At 36.5% G+C, this 22,989-nt stretch overlaps 1 protein-coding gene across 5 annotated transcripts in view; it reads left to right on the top strand.

Moving 5' to 3' along the window:
• Positions 1–22,989, top strand: part of DTWD2 (DTW domain containing 2) — a 94,860-nt gene that overhangs the window by 36,317 nt on the left and 35,554 nt on the right. For 4 of the 5 annotated variants that reach the window (XR_005815358.1, XM_040541484.1, XM_040541482.1 and 1 more), the window contains exon 3: positions 856–950. Coding sequence is in view for 4 of the 5 variants with exons in the window: in XM_040541484.1 (XP_040397418.1) it covers positions 856–950 (95 nt within the window). In the remaining variant the exon portion in view is untranslated. Of the gene's footprint in view, positions 1–855; positions 951–20,049; positions 20,161–22,989 lie in introns of those variants that run through there. The other variant, XM_040541485.1, reaches the window with a different exon arrangement.

Consider the following 22,989-nt stretch of genomic DNA (forward strand, 5'->3'; position numbering starts at 1 on the left):
TCTTTTCATGAAATGCAAGATAAACCCACACTCCCTCTATTTTGCCTGGAAACCAAAACTGACATTTTCTCTGTACTCTCTAACATTTACTCATGAGATCCTAAATATTCAAAGTCAATTTACAGTACTGTTTAGATAGATATTAGTATGTTCCCAGCTGTGTTACATAAAGTACAGAAACAAATACTTTCTTCTTCCTCTATTTTCTGAGGCAGGTGTCCTCTAGTCCAACACAGCTCTCTTGCATACTCTTTGAGATCTGCAGAGCCCCTGACCTCCTTACAGTCATGGTAGTCTTCTCCTCATGTGCTGCAAAGATGTAGGCAGATGCCTGGTCTACACAGCCTGAGTGGCACAAGGTAGAGCACTTATGGCAGCATTGGCACTGTTATGCTTGTTACTGTGAAGCAACCACGGAGTGGAGATGCTTGTATTGCACATTGTTTTGACACACCCACCCAGTGCTCCTATTTTTAGTACCCATTTGTGAAAATCAAGCCCTCCGGTTATTTTCCAATATGGAGACATTCTCTCTCTATTCTATTATGTTAATGCTAACATTTTTTGCCTACTTTTTATTGCAATGCAGTGAATTGTTGTTAATTTTGATACTGATAACCCAGCTCAAACTTCTGCTAATGATCGTAAGTTAGGACAAGGTTGAGTTTATTATTGTCAAAACAGTATGGTTTAAATGTATCTGAATTGGATATTTTTTGTGTAGGTCCTTTTCTATTAGCTGGTAAGATTGTTCTGTGGGTGTAGTCAAAATAACTTGAAAGTAAATTGAAACATTAATAATTCACAGAAGCCCTCCTTGATTTTATTCAAAAGTAACTTTTCTTTTTTTTACAGGAAAGTCGAGTGTTAAGGACAGTACCTTTGCTAGCAGCTTGTCTCCCTCCAGACAAATGTAAAATTTTGATTGGTCGACGTTTTAGTGAAGACAGGTGAGCAGAATTGATTATGCATGTCTCTGAGTGTCTGTAAATTATGGAGGTATTTCTTTCATATCTTCATTAATAGCAAGAATAGTTCTTAATAGTTCTTAATTTTCATTTATAGTGTGCACATTGCTTTCTGATATAAGCTTCTGATTTCCAGCAAAGATTTATTTGGTATGGCAGTCTGAAATGTTTGATATGTCTTCCTCTAGTTTGTAGTTTCTACTGTCTCAATTTTTAGCAAGGTGCTGTAGCACAATATTTTCTCTCTCATAATGGGCTGCTTTCCTTCCTTATTTTCAATTTTCCACTTTATTTGCTACAATATCACCAGTATTTCAAGTAGGAAGATGGCCCATTCTGTCTTTGCATTGGTAGTAGATGACAATGCATCAAGTTTTTCAGGTCACTTTTTGCAGCTGTGGTGCTCTTGGAAAGTTCCAGTGGTTACTCTGCAACTCTTAGAAAAGCTTTTTACAATTCTTTTCTGACCCGGTACTTAGTTTGTCTTGCTGTTCTCTATGATTCTTTCTGTATTTACTTTGTTTGACAAACCACTTGATGTTACTGAAATGCAAGTAATAGTTTGTATTTAAGTGTGGGAGATTGTACTTGCGAAGGGAGTCCAGAGGTAAAAAATTCTTAGAGAATGTATTTTCTTCAAATCCTCTTCTTTTTCCTCTTATAATTAATTATAAGAAAACACACCTTTCAGATCTTTTTTTTTTTTTTTTAATTTTTTTTTAGTACTCTGGACAATATTGGTCTCCTAGGTAATGTCTTTCATCTTCATCAGTCTTAGAAACCAGTTCTTGGAACAAATGCTAATTAAATTTTTCTACATACATTTTCAATAAAAGCAAACAAAAATCATAAATACTGATGAAGCAAATTAATTCTGAAATTGAGTTTAATCTTTGGAGAAAACTTTTTATAGAGTTCACTGGACACAAACGTCAGAAAGTGATTCAGACTACTGCTCCCACACCTTTGCGTTGCCTGTATGATAGCTACAGCACATTAGAAATACATCGCTTTTCTATTAGTCTTCTATAATAATCACTATAATAATTATCTAAGAAGTTCCAGGCCACAGGGAAACTGTACTTTCCTCCCATTAAACCTGAAAATGAAGTAACTTTTTATACTGATGTTTGTAGAGTGGAACACCGTCAATGAAGTCTATTTGTAGTAAATCTCCTTAGATTTTTTTTTTTTTAGAAGTGATGACTACAGTATTAAAGATTCTTCAAGTTTGAATATCAAAGTATTTATCTAGCCTAAAGGATTCTCTTTAGGTCAAAATCAGTTGTGGAACATCTCAACCCCCAGTTTAAATAGATTCAGAATTATGTTGTCTCTATGAGAAGAGTCTTTTCTGCCACAAAATATGTTGGAGATGGTGGAGGAAATTAAAATCTTCCTCAGGTTACTTTGAATTTTGGTGATTTGACTTTGGCTAAATGACGTAGTATCCACAATATGCCTGCTTTGTACAGTGGATGTGAAACTGCAGAATTTTGGAACGCTCAGTCATTATCACAGAATCATAGCGTGGTTTGAGTTGGAAGGGACCTTTGAGACCATCCAGTTCCAGCCCCCCTGCCATGGGCAGGGAAACCTCCTACTAGACCAGGATGCTCAAAGCCTTGTCCAACCTGGCCTTAAAAAACTCCAGGGATGGGGCATCCACAGCTTCTCTGGGCAAAGTCATTGACATCATTTGCACCTTTCTGGGAGGTAGAGGGATGAGAAGAATGTATTTTCCATACATTGCAATGTGTATTTCTACATCTTTTTTCTTAATCTTTTTTATTTTCTTTTTTCTTAGTTATATATGCAGCTCGTCCGTGTTTTATTCCATATTCCTTATTTTAACTAGCACTAGGTACTTGAATATCTGTCAAGAGGATCATATCAATGTTATTTTGAACTTCCAGCATTCTATCTGGCCATAAACTGGGTAGGTGTGTTTAGATAGCTCATGGTAATGGAATGACTTAAGCTCCTTCTCTGTTGTGGTATATTCTAGGAGTAGGCATCTGCAGACATGGGTAGAACTACTGCAATGTTTACAGTGAATGGGGAGGGCTGTACTGGTCCCTGCCTGCTCTTAGAGTGAAAATCACTGCTAATGGGAGTCTAAAAAGCCCATAAAATATGAGCCAAACCACTGCAATTTATCATATATTAAACTATTTTTTTTAAAAAAAACTGCTTTTCTCAAAAGCTACACCATCTGTAAGTAATTTGTTAGCTGCTATACGAGTTAGTTAATCAACCTTGCTCCATGTGGGTGGATGCTTGTTACTTCGAAGAAAACAAATCATAAAAGAGTGCTTGCTGACATTTTATAAGGATCATTGTTTTGAAGCATAGGCCTTACCTTTTCTTCTTTTGAAGTTGTGTGTTTTTATTTACGTCCTTTGTAGCTTCCACCAGAAATGCATAGGTTGTAAGGAAATAGAAATAATGTAAGTAAATCCTGATCTTGCTCTGATCTTGCATGTGAACAGTGCCTATATGTAGAGGGATAATATGGTGCACACGTTCTTTTTTCTGCATTCAAGTAGAAGCCCTACCATGCAGTAGATCAAGGACAGTGATATCTGTGGTGGTTACCTATACGTTTGTAAATTCTCAGAATAGAATTACAGTGGGCATATTTGTATTATCACATGATCTAGCAGCTCTTGGTAACAGCTCTGAAAAATTTAGAACACTTCAACCTGGCCCATGGGAACATAAGTAACTCTCATTATGGTTTTGAGTAAAGATTAAGCTGTATGTGCCAGCTTTGAAGTCTCCATCACCACAGCTCTAGCAGTGTCACACCCAAACAGCAAACTGATGATTGCTAATCTAGTGATCTGAAGAGATCTGCTTTCAGGTAGGGATGAACATACCATATGAGCTAGGTAGCTCTTTCTGTCTTAGTGCCCCTCTCCTAAAGGGGCTGACAAGCTTGTTGACCAAATGTAGCTTATTTTTCCTGTTTTGTCCAAGCTGTACAAAATTACTTGTTTCCTATGGTTTGTAGTCAGCATCTAAAATTAATAAGGAGCACAGAGGGATTTTATAAGAAACTACATGGATTTGGGTACGAGTAACTGGGTTGATTTGAAAGCTTAAAATATAGGTTTCTGAAGCTTATGATGATAAGTTTGAAAATTAAGATTTCTTTTCAATTCTTACTTCATGTGTGTTTTTTTTAAAAAGCACATCTCTTTAGTATCTAATCTACTGAGCACTCCCTTCATGGGCTAGCTTTTGTTGTGGTTGATAACCAATACACAAACCATTCAGATTACATGTACCTTATCTTTGATTGACCTATATTGCAGACAAATTAAAGGACCAGCTTTTGCTTAGTCTTTCCATAAGTAAATAGCTAATGAAAGTTTTTTTTTTTTTTTTAAAAGTTAATATCTTTAATATATAATTGACGTAGCAGTGGGAAAGATGAAAAGTGACCAGTCAAGTTATTTTTAATTGCTATTTTTTTCCCCCAGTCTTGTCCATCTTTCCTGCAATCTGGCATTTAAATTCTGGTAAAAGTGTGTAATGTTTCCATGCTGAATTGACTCATCAGATGGCATTACTGAATTGAAAGACCAGTTCTGTTGATTATCTGCATTTGTGTTTTTTTTTTTTCCAAGTACCTGAAGACTTAAACTTTTGAACTTTTCGGAGTTGATCATGTTATTGACAGAAATTTGGGTTAATTTTTTATATAATAAAAAGATTAAAAATGAACAGTTTAGCATGAGCACTTAGTGAGCAGTCTTATTGTAAAAATAGTACTTTTGTGAATTATTAGTATTTTTTTCTCACTTCTGCTTTTCGTAGATTTACAGTGAACTCAGTATTGTAGTACTGTGTCAGGCAGGAGTGTGAGAGAATGGGTTAGTGTCACTGCCATATAGGAGACTTCATTTTACATAAAACTGTAAAATACTTACTTGGGCATCTGACATCTTGCTGGTACTGATTCTGAGCCTATTAAATACAGGTACCTTGTAAGAGTCTTAGACATTGACTAGAAAAACAGCATAAACAAGCAGAGGGCTCAAATAACTTGTATTGACATTTTCAAAACTCAGAGCAAGCTTCCTTCCTTGCACAAGGTCAGACTGATTCCAGGGAAACTAGTTTTCACTTACAACTTCATGAAGTGGCAAAGTAACCTGTGGTGAGACACTTCCAAGTTGATAGTAAGGATTAGCCAGACCTGCCAAAAAGGCGTGGAGGTCTCTGGTTAATTTCTGTATTGCAAATGGTTCATTAATTTCATTGGTTCCGTGGTTACTGTATGTTGCTGTTTTTTCATTTCTTTTTTTTTTTTTTAATAGTATTTTACTTACTGACTTTGCTGACACTCATGACATTCATATTGCTTCTTTTCTGCTTGTCAGCTTTCGAATATGCACTACTTATATGCATAATTTCATTTCCCTTTTCCTCTACCTTTCTTGTTATGTTCACATTACAAATAAAAGATGCTATTTTTCTTTTTTCTTTTTTTCTTTTTATTTCTTTTTTTGATTCTTTGCTTAAGTCTTTGCTTAAGTCTTCTAGCAGCACAAATCCAGGTAACATTTCCTATCTTCTCTTGTATCATTACATCTGGTTATTTTTCAAAACCCTTACTATTTTCCCTAGCTACTACCTATCTAAACCCTTTATGTTTACGATTTCTAGGTCTTCCTTAGTTGATGGTATCTGTAGCATAACTTAGTGTAACTTCTGGTTCACTGTTCTTTATCAAAAACAATTTTTATTTTATTGGTATCTCTGTTTCAGTGCTTCTGCTTAATAAAGGTATATGTAATTCTTCAAACTTAATGTTCTCTTAGATTTCTGCATATTCCAGACTCCCTCTGAGGGAGCTAAACAGCTATACAGACTATTGCTAAACAGCTTCCTCCTTTCTGTTAATCAGTTCTCAGATGGTTTCCACTTTATCAGCGATCACTGTGGAGACTTTCAGTACCAAAATTGATTTCTGTTCTCCATTGGTACAACAGACCTTCCAGTCCATGATAGAATTTATTTTCTTTGCTCATCTTAGTTTCTCCTTCACTTCTGCTGTCTTTTCTAAACAATTCTAAATTTTCATTTTATTCAACACGGTGTATTTTGCAACCAACACTGTCATCATCTTTATTTCCTGAAACATCTTTGTCCACTTCTTTTGCCATCCTTCCTCAGTACTGATGATTTTTCTAGGATAAAGTTGACGGTGTGATAGTGGTTTTTTTTTTTTTTTTTTTTGCTTTTGTTCTTGGTTTGTTGGCTTTCCTCCATTCTGCTATGCACTGGCAAAACATATTTGTCTCATACCTTCCTTTCTTCTAGCTATTGTATTTGATACAGTGACACTGTCTCTTCTGATTTCTCTTGGCCTGCTCTTACCTCCTCTCTTACCATTTTTTTTCTAAACTTTATTTTAATCTTGGAATATCTTCTACATTTTTTCTATTCTTCCACTGTTTACTTTCTGTCTTTGTGTTATCACTATTGCTTCGAAATGCTGTTCTCTGGTTCAGTTTTGTGTATGGGTTTCACAGAGGGTTGTTTCTTTTCTCTGCATCTGATTTTTGCTGATTTTCTACAAACACGTGGTCATATCTTGCAAAAATACTGAACACTTACAAATCTGTTCACTTTTAGAATAGAATGAGAGGTCATAATTTTCTGATATGTTCTGGTATGAATGCTAGGCTGGAGATTAAAATTCTTGTTTTGGCTTTCGTGTGTTGCAAATATTAAAGCATGCTTTTCCTGGCCTTGACAAACATAATAGTCCTTTCCCAAGAAAGTCTATTCAAAATCTTACTGAGCAACTGTTTTCTCAGCTTATTGAACTACTTCGTCCTGACTGTTTTACACATCAGAATGCTACCTCTTGTCAGATTGAAAATAAGCTCATAGCTTTCAAGACTTTTCTTTGTTTAGTGTGCTGTCATCCCATTCGCTCTTGAAATGTGTATTCACACCTCCTGTTACACAAAGATGTCTGCTTCTTTTTGATTATTGGTCAGAGCTGTTCCATGTTTAGGCTTGTTTGATAGTCCTGGAAACAAATGTAGGAGTAATTAGCTTCTGTTTATCTGTCCTAAATACTCAATTTGCCATAAATTTTATTATGTTCATGTAGAATCATGTCAGGCTCCTGATAAAGTAGTTCATATTCATGCTCTCCATTATTATTATAGGTTTCTTATTCCCTTACTTAATCTGTTTTACATCTGGTTTATTAATTCCTTGATAGGGACTAGCTCGATTTTGTTTTGTTTTTACAATTCCTCAGTGAACTGAGGTCTGGTCTCAAAAGGTAAGGGTCTGCAGTACTTGAATAATGGAAATTAATGCATTAGAATTTGCATATAATACAACTTGCATATGCAGTTGTATTATGTATGTATGTGTTATGGTAATGTACTAGGTAGCATTTTTAGTATATTGTATGTCTGAGGTTTTTCAAGTGCCTTTAGCATGCAATTACACATGCAGCAATAAGTGTAGCCTGAATCAAATCTGGTCATGATCATGTTAGCATGGAAACACTGAATATCTATCTTTTTCTTCCTCCCTCTACTTCACTAAGTTTGTGCTTCTATGTAAGAACTCTTTAATACTGAGTTATACTCGAAAAATAACACTTGGAAAATATTTTGCTGGACTGCTCATTAAAGAGCCTATAAGAGAGGGTCTTAAATGTTTTTTCAACGTCCTGAAGTTCTGACCTGAGCACTGCTAGCAGTAAGTTTAGGTGTATGCAAACAAATTCTGGTGGATCTTTTTTTCCTGGGGGTTATGTTTGCCTTGAGAGTACTCCAGGAAAGAAAGACTGCTGGACTCCAAGTGGAATAGTAAAGTTGCATGGTAACAATGATTAAGGAAATAAATGGGAAAACAAGATGCCCATTTGTTCAAGATGCTAGCACTCTGGAAAGGAAGATCAAATCCCAAAGTCTGTTCAGTGAAATGTGTTCAACAGTAAGTTTGCTTTACACGATCTAAATTTCAATCTCTGAAAATGCACAGAAAATGCAATATATTATTGGTAATATATATGATATGGTAAGCAAGGGCATTGAAAATACTAAAAAATGGAGGGGCAAGACAGAGGGGTACCTAGGATAACTGTCTCAGTTAATCTAGGTCAGTTCTTTCTGAGTACAGAGTTAGTGTAGTTTATATAGCCAGATGAACAGTATTCAATGCATGACTTGTGAAACTCATAACTACAAAAGCATTTACATTTGAAGAATATCTAGTAAGACACTCTTAATAAAGATGATACTTTGAAAAACGAGAATGGAGAAAAAAAAAGCATTTTGATGTCTTTTCCTGGGATCATTCATAGGATCTATGAATGCAATCTAACAATTGCAGTACATTTTGTGACTGAGCAGTAGATTTGCTACTCACTATGAAAATATTAGTGTGAAAAAAATGTAGAGTCTCATATTCATGAATAAAATATTACTACTGTGATTCATGTTCTTTTTAGGCTACTAATAAACTTATTGTAGGTGATTGTTCTTGAATAATAATACTGTTTGTTCCGCTTAACAGGATATTCTGACGTATTTAACGGCCATAACAACTGTATCTAACAAGCCTAACATGTCAAAAATTGGAATTACTTTAATTTGATATCATAGCTATATAAACAGCCATGTCTCTACTGTGTTTGAGTTTCATTTTATTCTTTGTTACAGCTTGGGAGGAGTGGTCTTGACTTTTCCTTTCCAGTAAAAAGAAAAAAAAAAAGTCTTATTTTCAAACCTCTCTTTGAAAATAGTCATATATCTGTAGTTTACTAATTCTGTCCACTTTGATTAAATAACATCCTCTAATGAATAATAACTACCAGGAAAACTGATGCAAATAACTCTGCATCTGCCACCCTATCAGTGACAACAGTGGTGAAGCAATTACATGTTTATTTGCATTGCTATCTGAAATCAAGCTACAGAAATCTCCAGTACATTCTGTACAGCATAGGTGCTAGCTCTGCTACAATAAAGTAATTTTGACCAGAAATGAATTGGGCCACTTCGGAAAAAAAAACTAACTTCAACAACAAAAAACTTCAACTAGTATTGAAGTAATTGAATGCAACTTTTTTCTTTTAATATTGTAAAGCTTTCTGTGCTAATTAGATACTGTAGATAGGGCACTTTTCTTATGCTTGTTGGCGAATAAAACTGTTCTTACTGTATCAAATATCAGCTAACCAAGTCCTACCATTTACCAAATAATTTAAAGCTATTTACAAGACGTGGTTCCTTTATTTGTTCAAGGAGACTTTCTTGTTAGGCCTTTTTCATGTGCTTCAGTGTGACTGTGTTTACTAAACTAAATTTTCAGCTTTTGTTTCTGTATCTCAACGACCAAGGTGTAGATGTAGCCAGAGATTTGAAATTAATGCTCACTCAACAGGTGCTTATTTACTTCTGAAACTATTTGACCATATCAAATTTCAGATTCCTCCATATAATTTGGGTAACATTTTCTCTAGCTACTGTTGCTTTGAATTCGCAGCCTTCAGCTTGGCTGTTAGTCCATTGTAGTTCCTCTCTGCTGCTCTTTCCCCTTCACATTCTTCCTCTGCCCCTCCACGGGCTGCAGCATGGAGATCTGCTCCATGTGGGACCCATGGGCTGCAAGAGGACAGCCTGCTCCACCAGGGGCCTCTCCACAGGTCGCAGGGGAACTGCTGCTGCGTGCCTGGAGCACCTCCTGCCCTCCTGCTGCACTGCCCTTGGGGGCTGCAGGGCCAGTTGTCTCACTTTTCTTTCCTTTGACTTCTCACTACATTTCTGGTGCTTGTTCTAAACACATGTTCCCTGAGATACTCTGTGTGGTGCTGGGCCCAGCCATGCCCAGCAGTGGGGCCACTGGAGCTGGCTGTGTCTGGCACGGGGAGCCCCCACCCGGCCTCCCCTCATGGATCAGCCCCATGCCAGCGCATGGCACCTGAACCCAACACAGCATTATGAACTTCTGCTAATGTTTCTGTTCTTTCGTAATATTCTAAGATTATTTCTGATAGTAGTAGAAGAAAAAAGATTTGATGTTAAGGGATCTTTCCCTTTATGCAGGGAAAGAACTGAACAATTGATCATAGTGACCAATGTTCATGTTTCTTGAGCTTTGTAGGAATAATGTGACAGTCTACATTAGTCTGCACGGCATGATTCCTCTGAGCCCATCCCAGCAACAGCTTTGTGAATTAGTACCAAAATCGGCATTTTTTTTTTTACATTGAATAAAAAGTGGAATCTATCTAGCATTAGTAATTTTTGTTTGTTTCATTTGGAAAATCATTTGAAATCATTTGTTACAAGTACTTCATATTAATAGGGAAATGGATTGCATTAGCCTAAGTTACAGATGAGAAACAAGTATGTTACCTTCCTGATGCAAAACTTGGAACCTTTTTAGAGAAACAATTGTGGATGTAATTTGTTTAAAGGGATGTGACATTTCTAGATATTCTAATCACAGCTGATGTTTGAAATATGCGCTTTACTTCCTGGACTTCAATTACTAACTTTCTTGGATATTTTTGCTGTATTTAGAAGTTGTATTCTGTTTTTTTTTTCTCTGTACAATTATTTGCTTTCTTTTCCTGTCATGCTTTAAATTTTTTTTATTTAATCCCCCCCCCCGCCCCGCCGCCCCATTACTTCCCTCCTTCTTTCCCCCTGAGTTTATGGAGTAATGTTTAGAGAATTTTTCCTCTACCAGAAAGAGTGGAAGATTATTTTTGTCTCTGGTGCCTTCTGTTTCAGTTTGGTCCTCCTTCTCAAAACAAGCACTTTGAAGAAGTACTTGCTTTTAGGATATACATGATTGACATACTAAAGTGTAGCAAATGAGTTACAAATAGTGAAATACAGATATTAAAGAAAAATGTTTAATAGAAGTTTTACAGCCTTGGAGGGAGGGTCTTGTTACATAAATTAAGCTTTTCAGATGTTTAGAAATGCTAAGGGGTGGCTAGGTTGTGTTACATAAAAGGCAGCTTGAGACAGTAAAAAACCCACTACGAAAACCTGTGAGCATTACTGCAGTTTCTCTGGCCACCTTTTTAACTGATTCCTACATGCTGTTTGAGAGAGGATTAATCTGGATGTTTGTTGTATAGCAGAGAATTGTTTTGGCATATGATTGCAGCTTTTAGATAATGCTATGTACTGCTCTGTGTGATTAAAAACTAGGTTTCTCCACAGTTAATTGATTAAAGAAACTGGATATAACTTAACCAACTGATGTGCATTGCTGTTGCTTTTCTATGAAAAGAATATTTATTTTCATATATTTGTTCTTTTAATTTTTAACATGAAGCAGCCATAAAATGTTTTGGTAAGTTTTAGGTTATATGTGCAGTACATAGGAAGAGGTTACTAAATGCAGAGGAAACAAAAAAAAGTCTCTTTTATTTCATTATTATTTTTTTGTTTTGTGATGAACTCATATTGTTTAAAAAGTCATTAAGTATTTGAGGGAATTAGAGGTTCACAAAGGGAAAACTTGCCAAGATAATGACTCTGCTTTCCATTTGTTGACAGGACCTTACCTTTAGAATCATAGAATCGTAGCACTTGGAAGGAACCTTCAAGACCAACCAGTTCCAACCCCCCTGTCATGGGCAGGGACACCTCCCACTAGTACAGGTTGCTTAAAGCCCCATTATGCCTGGCTTTGAACACTTCCAGGGATGGGGCATTCACAGCATCTCTGGGCGACCTAGTCCAGTGCCTCACCATCCTCTGAGAGAAGAATTTCCTCTTAATATCTAATCTAAATTTCCCCTCTTTAGTTTAAACCCTTGTTGTATAACTATCTACCTGACCAAAAAGTTGCTCTCCATCTTTTTTATAAGCACCCTTTAAGTATTGAAAAGCTGCAATAAGGTCACCTCAGAGCCTTCTCTTCTCCAAGCTAAACAAGCTCAGTTCCCTCAACCTTTCTGCATAGGGGAGGTGCTCCAGCCCTCTGATCATCTTAGTGGCCCTCCTCTGGACCCGCTCTAACAGATCCACAGCCTTCTTGTGCTGGGGTCCCCAGACCTTATGGAGTACTCCAAGTGGGGCCTCACAAGGCCAGAATAGATAGGGACAATCCCTTCCCTCAACCTGATCACCACTTCTGTGATGATGCAGCTCAAGATTCAGTTGGTCTTCCATTCATTTCTAAAAATAATCTGCCTGTGTTACCAAATATGACTGTTGGCGTGAAAACTAGGTAGGATGCTGTATGTACATTCATGGGTGCTGTTAGGTTTGTGGGATAGGGGCTAAAATATTCAGCTCTCAGATGATGATAACATATAAAGAATTACATAAATTAAAAGTATTTTTTGTAGAAAACTTCAGCCTTCTTTTTTGTCTGGTGATTGGAGGATATAGAGGAATAATATATGTATTATTCTGATTAGGTTCATATCTTGTATGTTGGTATGATTTTCTTTTCAGTGTTTTTCATTTACAGCTTAAAGAGATGTACTTCAAGTAGCTGAATAAATATCAAGCATACTTCATAAAATAACATTTCATGTGGATTTATTGATTTTCTGTTTATCATGACTGTGTATGTTGAGAATACATGTAGTAAATACTATGATGCTAGAGATGATACAAATACTAAGATAAGTGCGTATTAATTAAATATGAAAACAAATTTCTTGACTTAAAATTTCAAATCATAAAAATGCCCTTCTACTGTTAGATACTCTTCTAAGTAATCATTAGTTAGGACTGTGATAGAGTAGGTGGGTATTTATTTTGTTATAAGTCTCTAAATCAAGCTGTAGGAAATGGTACTTCTCCATGAACTGCAGTTATAACGAACTATATTTTCTGAAAGAGTTGCCTGCAAGCTGCCACACTACTATATTTTTTCCTCTTCGTCCATTCCACTGCAATCTCTTGGATTAATGCATTTTTTTTGAATTTCATTTTCACTGAGAATGATTCTTGTGATTCATGCACAATGAATTTATTTATTTATTTTCAAAGAGATATTTTTGGATTCATAGTGACATTCGTAGAGTTCCGTTTTGACCAGTCATTGCTCTCAGTTGTGGCGGATGACTGCTAGCTCTTGTTAATGGGGACATCATGGAAGGACTAAATGTAGCCTTTTCCTTTATAAAAAGAAAAAAAAGAAAGAAAACAGCTAGTGTTTTGATTATAACAGAATTCATAACTGTGTCACTATCTTCAATCATATTGATTCTGCATAATGGAACAAGAACTGAGAACAATTCAGAATTATGTGCAATCATAAAGAAAAAAGATGTTTCAAGCTGGAAGAGGTAAATAGTATTAGGTGGAAAATAAGGTTTTTATATGTTGAGATTGGTTAGAAGGCATTTTTCTATGGATCTGCTAATAATCAAATAATACAGACAGGAAGTAATTGCTTATTTATAATATTTTTGTTAGAATTTAAGGACAACACATGAGAAAGGAGAAGTAAGTGGAAACAGGAATAATGAAAGGCATAGTAAAAAGAACCACTATTCTTTTTATTTAGTTGATTAAATGTTTCAGGCCAGCTCCACTTGCAACAGTAGTATGAAACTTACATTGTATGGTCCCTGTACAGACAAGCTTCTCTCTGTTTTATGTATGTTTATGCTGTAAAAGCTAATGTTATTTGAAAGCATTGGTAATGGTGTTTATTTCTCTGGGGTATTTGTCAGAGTTTTCACTAAGAAAGTATTTTATATGCAGGTTCTCATAGATTAAAAAGAGTCATTTAATCAGCTATATTTATGTCCTTTTCCCTTAGTAAATTGAAAAATATTTACCTGTAAAATTACAGATTTCCAAACCTTAAAAACACATTTTGTGATTTGATCTCATAATCAAAGTTAATTTACATAATTGCTTTGTTTAAAAAGGGGAAAAATCCAGACTACATTTGAGACTAAATGCCACTTACCTACAAAAAAAGTAGCGTATCTTTTATGAAAACATCAGTTTTCTCTTTCTCTGCATCTCTCATTCTTCAATCCTGATCCTGGGAGATGGCTTTGAAGTGCAGAGATTATAGAGGGTCATTGCCTTTATTTTTATTCATTTAACTACCTTATGTGAATCATGGAGATCAGTATTTGTGCAGTCTTCCAAGTGGAGGAGTGTGAAAAGGGGCCAAGTCACCTGATTATGACCAAAGTGAAACCGCAACAATGATGAGAAAAACCGAGAAGTTTCTATTAACCTGATGGTTTTCCACAGATAATAAATTAGCATCCGTTCTATAACGTTACTACCATTTGTGACTAAATGGTAAATGGCAACGTTGGATTTTTTTTTTTTAGAATGCTTGCGTTTGGCACTTGCAATGTTTAATAGATCCCTGTTGAATTAAAACTACTTACAGAGTTTCAAAGAAACTGAATATGGAAGTGTCATAAAAATGTTTATGATACTACAACTGGATTATAATGAGATAAGATAGTGCTTAAATACACATCTCAAGGGCATGCATCCCAGAAGTAATGAAATGCTACTTATCTTAAGTAGCACCATGAGAACTTATAAATCTGTTATCACAAAGTGGTGGCATACAATTCAGCCACATATGAAAGATCAGAATATTTCTGCTTAGCATAGGTTGTTGTCAGAGTAAATGGATTATATGTTCTTACAATGCTTGCTGCATGCTAAAACGAAGGCTGAACAGTGGTCTGCATGAGATGCAAGTATTGCGAGTTCATGACCATAGTTGCACCTTAAAGCACATTATTTCAATCACATCATCTTTTTGAACTTTGCATTAGCAGTCCATCATGGAAACATGGGTAACAGATAAGAAATTTTATATTGATATATTTATAGAAAGAGAAAATTATGATCTTCAGATTGGTCTAACTTTTAATTATTCAACTAATATGTTAACTGGATTAAAGTTGAATACTGCCACTGTAGATAATACAGATTTGTTTTACCTGTTAATTCCAGCATTTTTTAAGTTCCACAAACTGCTAATGAAAACTCAAAAAATAGTAATATATACAAATTCAGAAAGTACAGTGCCAGCAGTGAATGTTCGTAGGAAAATCATGAGGTGTTAAACTCAGGTGTGTGAACACAGGAAGTATCATCATGCATGTTTGCAAGATAATCCTTCAGCATAGTTCCATTACTTAAAATCACTGTGTTTAAGAATACGTAAAAGGGAAGACCAACACTGGCACTTGACATCCATTATATATATAGCTGCATAGTTGGAGAAGTACATCTGGAAATATCCTGAGGATGTCACTGTTACTTCCTTATGGAAGTGAAATCCACGGTATATAGACATTGTATTAATATGGTTGAGTATTGGAGAGTCTGCAGAAATCTCAGTGGGTTTGTTTTAATATGTGAACTTAATGTTGAACGTTGTTACCACTGGAAAGATTGAGTGGTTTTTTTTTTTTCCCCCCTCCCATTTAGTTTCAAACCTTATTGCTGCAGTTAACGCTTATTACTTCTTTTCCTGTCCTCTGTAGACATGCAGAATAGGTTATTTCCTTCCCCTTGTGTTTTTGGAGACTACTAACTAGGTTTTCCTTTGGTCTTCTTTTCTCTGAAGTTTCCAACCTCTGTTTATTCAGACTCTCTATAAAGACATTGATCCCTCTTGCTGTTTTCATTTGTAGACCTTCCCCAGATAGTTGACATTCTTCTTGACAGCTTCTTTGTTTCTCACAGAATCACAGAATGCCTGAGGTTGGAAGGGACTTCAGAAGATCATATAGTCCAACCCCCCTGCTGAGAAGGATCACCTAGAATACATTGCGCAGGATGGCATCCAGGCGGGTTTTGAATATCTCCAGAGAAGGAGACTCCACAATCTCTCTGGACAACCTGTGTCAGTGCTCTGTCACCCTCACAGTAAAGAAGTCTCTTCTCATACTCAGCCAGAACTTCTGTGTTTCAGTTTGTGCCCATTGCCTATTGTCCTGTCGCAGGGCACCACTGAAAACAGTCTGGCCCCATCCTCTTTACAGCTTCCCTGAAGATATTTGTATACGTTGATAAGATCCCCTCTGTTTTCTCTTCTCCAAGCTAAATAGGCCCAGCTCTCTCAGCCTATATGACAGGTGCTCCAGTCCCCTAATCATTCCTCCACTGGACTCAGTCCAGTAGTTCCATGTCCCCCTTGCACTGTGGAGCCCAGAATTGAACACAGTTCTCCAGGTATGGCCTTACCAGGGCTGAGTAGAGATTATGTCTCTCAACCTGCTGGCAACACTCTTCCAAATGCAGCCCAGGATACCGTTGGCCTTCTCGGCCACAAGGGCATGTTGCTGGCTCATGGTCATCCTGCTGTCCACCAGGACTCCCAGATCTCTCTGTAGAGCTGCTCTCCAGCAGGTCAGCCCCCAGCCTGTACTGATGCTTGGGGTTATTTCTCCGTAGGTGCAGGACCCTGACTTGCCTTTGTTGAACCTCATGAGGTTCCTCTTGGCCCAACCCACCAGCCTGTCCAGGTCCTTTTGAATGGCAGCATGGCCCTCTGGGCTATCAGCCACTCCTCCCAGCTTTGTGTCATCAGCAAACTTGCTGCGAGTGCACTCTGTTCCTTCATCCAGGTCACTGATAAACAAATTGAACAAGACTGGACCCAGTACTGACCCCGGGGGACACCGCTACCTACAGGCCTCCAACTACACTGCTTTGCTGACCACAAATCTCTGAGCTTGCTATTCACCTAGTTCTCAATCCACCTCACTGTCCATTCATCCATCCTATGCTTCCTCAGTTTATCTGTGTTGTTATGGGAGACAGTGTCAAAAGCCTTGCTTTAGTCAAGGTAGACAACATCCACTGCTGTCCCCTCATCTACCCAGCCACATCCCATCACAGAAGGCTATTGGATTGGTTAATTATGATTTTCCCTTGGTAAATCCATGCTGACTACTCCTGATCAACTTCTTAGTCTCTAGGTGCTTGGAGATGGCCTCCAGGATGAGCTGTTCCATCACCTTTCCAGGGCTGGAGGTGAGGCTGTAGTTTCCTGGATCCTCCTTCTTGCCCTTTTTGAAGACTGGAGTTTGTTTTTGTTTTGTTTTTATTTTGTTGTTTTTTATTTGGAAAGCATGTTGGGAAGCCTCTGCTAGCTTTTAGCAACATAGAAATTACTAGAAAAAAAATCCAGGCTTTTCTGATCCTTCATTTGCCTTCATTTCATCCTTTCCCTATGTAGTCATTACTTAGACACTGCACAGAGAAAAGATCTTTCCCTGCCTTTTAGACTTCAGAGAATGTACCACCTCTTTTTACTGGAGTATACTTCTCCAGCAAGCTCTATTTCTATTAATGTCCAACACATGAATTTAATGTCCCTTTAGCCCCTATCAAGTGTCACTTCTCTTACATAACTTAAGTTTTTATAGTTATATTGCTTAATTTTCACCCTACGTTAATTTACAAATGTAGATTATATACAGGCAACCAAGCCATGTTTGTTATCAGGTCCTTTTGGGTAATGTCAGCCAAAAACTGTTACAAAATTGCCACAGTTTTTAAATTTCCATAAGGAAAAAGGAATCTCTTCTCTCACTTTTTTTTTTTCCCCTACCCCACAATAATAGGAATTAAGAACTTGGGTAAGAATTTGCCATGGCTGGGTTGGAACGTTACAGATCTGTACATGTCTTGTTTTTTACAGGAATGAATGAGTTGTGTATATTTGTAACTTCATCAGAGATTCACCAGAACTTTATTTTTTTGAGATTTTTATTTAAGGATGTGAGATTCATGGCTTCAAAGTCTTAATCATAACAAATCTACGTGAAGCTTTTGGTAACTGCTGTTAAGATGTTAAGAGTGCATGAATACATGTGATTTAAAATAAATGATTAACTTAGTTAATAGTTTTCATGGCTATTAAATAAACACAACAATTTTGTACATTAAATTATTTATCTTGTCCACGTCTTTAAGGAAAAAAGTTGTTTGCGAAATAGCATACAAAGAGGACTGATTCTAAAGCCCATTAAGTTTGGCAATACAGTAAAGTACAGTACCTAAATTAAGAAATGAATTTCTCATTTTCACTTGGCTAGGAGTTTATACCATTCTTTTAAAGCCTCTTTAAAAGTGCTGGGGAAGAACAGACTGTTCATGTTGTTTTTTTTTTTTTTCTCATATGTAACAACATTCTCTTTCTTTTTTCCCCTGACTGACACAGAGTTGTAAATTCTTTAAAACTTCTGATCTGTAGGAAGAGAAGTACTTCTTGTTTAGAAGTTCAACTTCTCAGTCACCTCTTGAGATTTGGTAGCTTCAAAGAGTCTGCCATCAGCATGTCAACTTTCCTGACTGAACTGGAAGTTAAAATTAAAGTCCCCATTAATTCTTTGAAGTTAGTCGTGCTTTACACTAAGAAAGACTTCTACAAAAGCATTACAGAAAGGTCTAGGACAAATGGTGTGGAATAAGATGTAACTTTCTCTCCAGCACTGACCAGCAGCCACACTGCATTCACCCTCTTCTTCCCCTCCCATTCTAACCTCATGGTCTAACTGTTGAACCCTGTACCATGCCCAGCATTGTCATTGTCTTTGACATGTCTGCTGGTATTAGGCAACAGTCGTGTTCAAGTGTTTGCAGATGAGCTTTCAAAGACAGCAGGAAATGTCGATGTCTTGAAAAACTGGTGAGAAGGGATATGATTACAGGAGGAACTTCTTTCACTGCATTGTTCCTGGATCCAAGTTATAATAAGCTAGTAGGCAAACTTGTTTGAGGAGATATTTCTTAAAGAAGGCTTTGCTGTGAAGCATGCAGTCCCACTGCCTTGTCTGCAGCAGCTGCTGCACCCAGCACAGACATCCCCATTCTTTATCTGTACTGCCAAATCTGTGTATCTCGGTGACAGGCATGTTAGTCACAAGTGCTGTGAAAGCTGTGGAGTACTGCATATCAAAAGATGAGAAGCAAGGCAAGGAGACCCCATTTCTGACTGTGGGCAGCTGCTGTATGCTACAGTCATCTGTTTGTTCAGGAGCTTGGAATGGCTTATCCTGGTGTGACTGCTTGTGCCCGTGCTTATCCTAACTTGTCCGTGTACTCCTAACGTGCCTCTGTGTTTCTTTTGGGTTTCATTTCCCCACATTTACAAGTCTAGCTGAACTACAGAACTGTGTTAATGAATTTGAATAAAATCAGATAGATTAATAAAAAACCAACAACCAACCAACCACCACCAACAAAAAACACAACACACAGAAACCTAAGAAAATCTCACCCCAAAGGTTAAAAAGCTTAGAGAGAAAGAGTGGCTGCAAGCCTGCTAAGCCTGTAGTGAGTCTTACTCAACTCCTCATATCTTTTACCTGTTTCGTACACTTGGAATCAGGGATGTGTCTTCCTAAGATGTTGCTAAGCTACCTCCCAGTACAGTGTGTGGCCTGAGATTTCTATCTAGTTATTCTAAGTAAGGCAGTCTGGACAGTGCAGTCTGGACAGTGCATGTAAGCAAGTGACCTATTGCTGAGCTTGTGACTCTGCCCTTGTTTATAGGGAAAAATTAGGTGGGGATGAAAAGCAAAAATAAATTTTCTTTTGTAGCATTGCACAGAGCTACTTCTGTTGGGGTTCTGAGAAATTTCAAAACTGGCAGATATTCTTTAATATTCCCTGAGTTGTCATGAATACTAAAATCAATCTCAATGAAGTTATCTCCTACATTTTTAACAAGACACAGTATTTGTCTAAAATCAGTCTCGTACTTCAACAATGGAACATACTAATGGTATTAAAAAAAAAGAGTATGAAGATTTTTAATGTGTTTTTTTTTTTTTTGTAGTAGGATTATATGCACTTTTAGAAGTAACACTCTGGGAAGATCTAATTGAAATCTAATTCTTAGTCTTACTTCATGCTTTTGTAGATTTAAGCATGCAAGATAAGGCTTCTATAGAAAAAAGTTGTACTGTGGATGTGGATCAGGTTTTCAAAAGAGCTTAGTAGGCAAAAGCTCTATTTCAGCATTACAGTGAAATGACTAATTTTTCACAATTGTTTCCTGTGAGTTTCTTTTAAAAACATCTGCCTCTAGTAGAGAAAATCATGCCTTATACAAGTACTCATAAGTAGCTTATGATTAAGTATACCGTATCACAGTGTTTACCCAAAATAAGCATATCAGAAGCATATTCTTGCTCAGTGGCTGTGAAAAGTGGTAAGTGGTATGTACTTGCCTTTTAAATGCCATTCCAATTTGATGAGCTAACAGCTTCGTTCTTATTTAAAAGGTATAAATTCAATATTTTGCTGAGACTTATACTGATGTCTTATACAGATTTCTTATACTGATCTAATTAAATTCATCTGAAGGATGCAGATATTTTCAGGGGCAAATTCTTGGTTGTTATGGTGTCTGAGCAGAAAAAGTCTAATTGTGTTATGTATCAAAACTAACAGGAAACAAAGCCTTAAAACCCAAGCAATACAAAACTTGCAGTGGAATTAATGTAACATATGTATATAGAGATGCATACAAAAAAACATATTGTTTGAACTTGCAAGTTTGTGTAACAAACCATGTCCCTTTCTAAGCTAAGCATTAGGCATATATTTCTATTAGGTCATTATTTCTATGTTTATCTTACATTTTACGATTGGAAGAGATGTGATTTAATAAAGCTACTGACATGGACTGCTATAGTTCTGTATAGTTCTGTTTGTGTGAGCCACAACCTGCAATGGTTTTTGCAGCATATATTTCTGAGAAATCTGTAGCTATGAAAGGAATAGCTCTCTACATGTGCTCAGTGTCACTCCAGGATTAAGTCGGTGGATAATAAGCTCTTTGAAGATACCAGTTATTTCCAGTTTCTAAACCACTGTAGATTTTTATGGCAGTGTGTATAGGCAGCCTTCAAATCCTAGGATAAATATGTGGGACTTGCATTTTGAACCATTCCCTCCTTTGCTTTTGCATATAAACTGTTGTAAGATGAAATAACTGGAATTTTTGGAAGAACATGCATCAAAAGCTGTTGCTTCCGTCTGAATTGTATTGCAAAGACACAGACTTTAAAATAACATTCATATTTCCTAATGCATTCTTTTCTTGTGAACTTTTAACCGGGTGTTCATTTTTGCTCCTTGGAATCATCTTGGATTTCTATTTTTGGCAGTGTTTTGAAATACTTTATGTACATAATTTATTCTTTTAACACGTTTTCATCCTTTCTGTTTCTTACATTAGTATGAAACTGTATGTACATATGGTCTTTAAATTATTTGTTGGGAAAAGTTTAAAGATAGAAATAAGTAATTCAAAATATGCAACTTGTGTGCCCCCATAAAACATATAGTAGATAAATTTAGCCATGAATTGAATTAAAGGAAATTTTGTGCATTTGTACAAAGCACAGTCATTTTGGCAGTTGTGTAGTCCTTGAAAAAGCAAAACATGACTTGCAGTGCTGTAGAATCATTATGCTTTTGAATTAGTTTAAAGAATTCATTATTTTCTCCTTCCTTCAGAGCTGAATACACATTTCAAATACACTGTTTTCTTCTAGGAGTTGGACTTGATGATCCTTATGGGTCCCTTCCAACTTGGGATATTCTATGATTCTATGATTCTTACTCTTATTTTTATTATTTTATTATTATTATCTAGGAGTCGTTAACCTTTTGAAACCTCTGTCAACCCTGAATTAGGATACTTAGCTCTTCTGAGGATTTAGGTTCTCAAGACAAACATCTGAAATTAGTTACCAATTTTGTAGATTTAAATCTTGAATGCAAGGTAGCTTATAGTGAGATACCCCTTGCCTGTGATTTTGCACAGCATGATTTTTTGTTAAGCTAAAGTAATACCAAGTTACCGTAATGTAAGTTAGGTTTAAAAATACAGTGGGCAGGTAAGTTTCCATGTAGTTCTATTTGTCACAGACTCATCTTACAGATTTCTTGTCTCTGTTTACACTTTTTACTGTTTATTTTGGAGGGAGAGATTGTTACTCTTTTTTTAGTAAATAATGTTGACAGTAATTAAACAGGTAGTGTTGAATCAAATCAGTTTGGACTGTTTGCTTGGGAACTGAAAATGGTCAAATATTGGAGTACAAGATCTGGGCATACTAGTACACTGAATTCAATTCCTCTTTCATTTTTGATGGCTCCCGTATGGCCTTATATGAGTCTTAAACTCGGAGTCTCAGTCTGAGGCACTACGAATGTGCCTGAACTTAATACTGATACAATTGTGTTTTCACATACGTCCCCAGAGAGAGATGATGGAGTGCACAGGTTTGAAGTACACCTAGTATATGTCAACTCAAAAAACATACTAAGCATTGCTTTCATCCCTAACATTTTCCCTGTTCCCTTTTCCTTTTTTCTGTCTTGTATTTTCCTTTTTTTTTTTTTTTTTTTTTGTCTGTCTGTCTTTCTGTTTAATAAGGAAAGTAAGAAAGGAGATTCTTGCTTGAATTTTAGAGAAGTGATGCAGGAATCCAACTTGCAGGGCTTAAAAGCTGTGAGGTCGCAGTGTCAGCTGGAGTTTGTGAGCTTACATCTCTACATCCTGCCTGTTTTGGAATACGTTCTTGCTCTTAGTGGTTCTTGATAGGTAGAATAGATAACCTACTCTGTGTGCTGGCTATAGCTAACCTCATTCTAATTTTAGTTTTTAATAATTCTTATTTTCTCTGTTCTGGCTTACCTTGCCACGTCAGAGCACAGTCAGTCACATGCTATTTCAGTTGTTAGCATTTTCATGCTATTGCTGTGTTCCTCCTACCACATCAGTCATTCTTTATAATCTCTGAACTATGCAGAATTAATTTCTTATTCTTTTTCACATGCTTTAGTCAACTCTTGTTTTGCATTTCTTCCTGCTCTTGGAATTGAGGCAACTGTGAAAACAACACAGTGACACTGCTGAAATTGATTTAAGACAAGTAATACAGTGTTTGTTACAAGACCAACTTTTTCTCAGATTCTCCCTTGCCAGCTTACGCTACTAGGCATTTTTTAAGGCTTTTGGTATTACATGAATG

This window comes from Cygnus olor, chromosome Z (assembly GCF_009769625.2).
Source record: "Cygnus olor isolate bCygOlo1 chromosome Z, bCygOlo1.pri.v2, whole genome shotgun sequence".
In the NCBI taxonomy this organism is placed as follows: Eukaryota; Metazoa; Chordata; class Aves; order Anseriformes; family Anatidae; genus Cygnus; species Cygnus olor.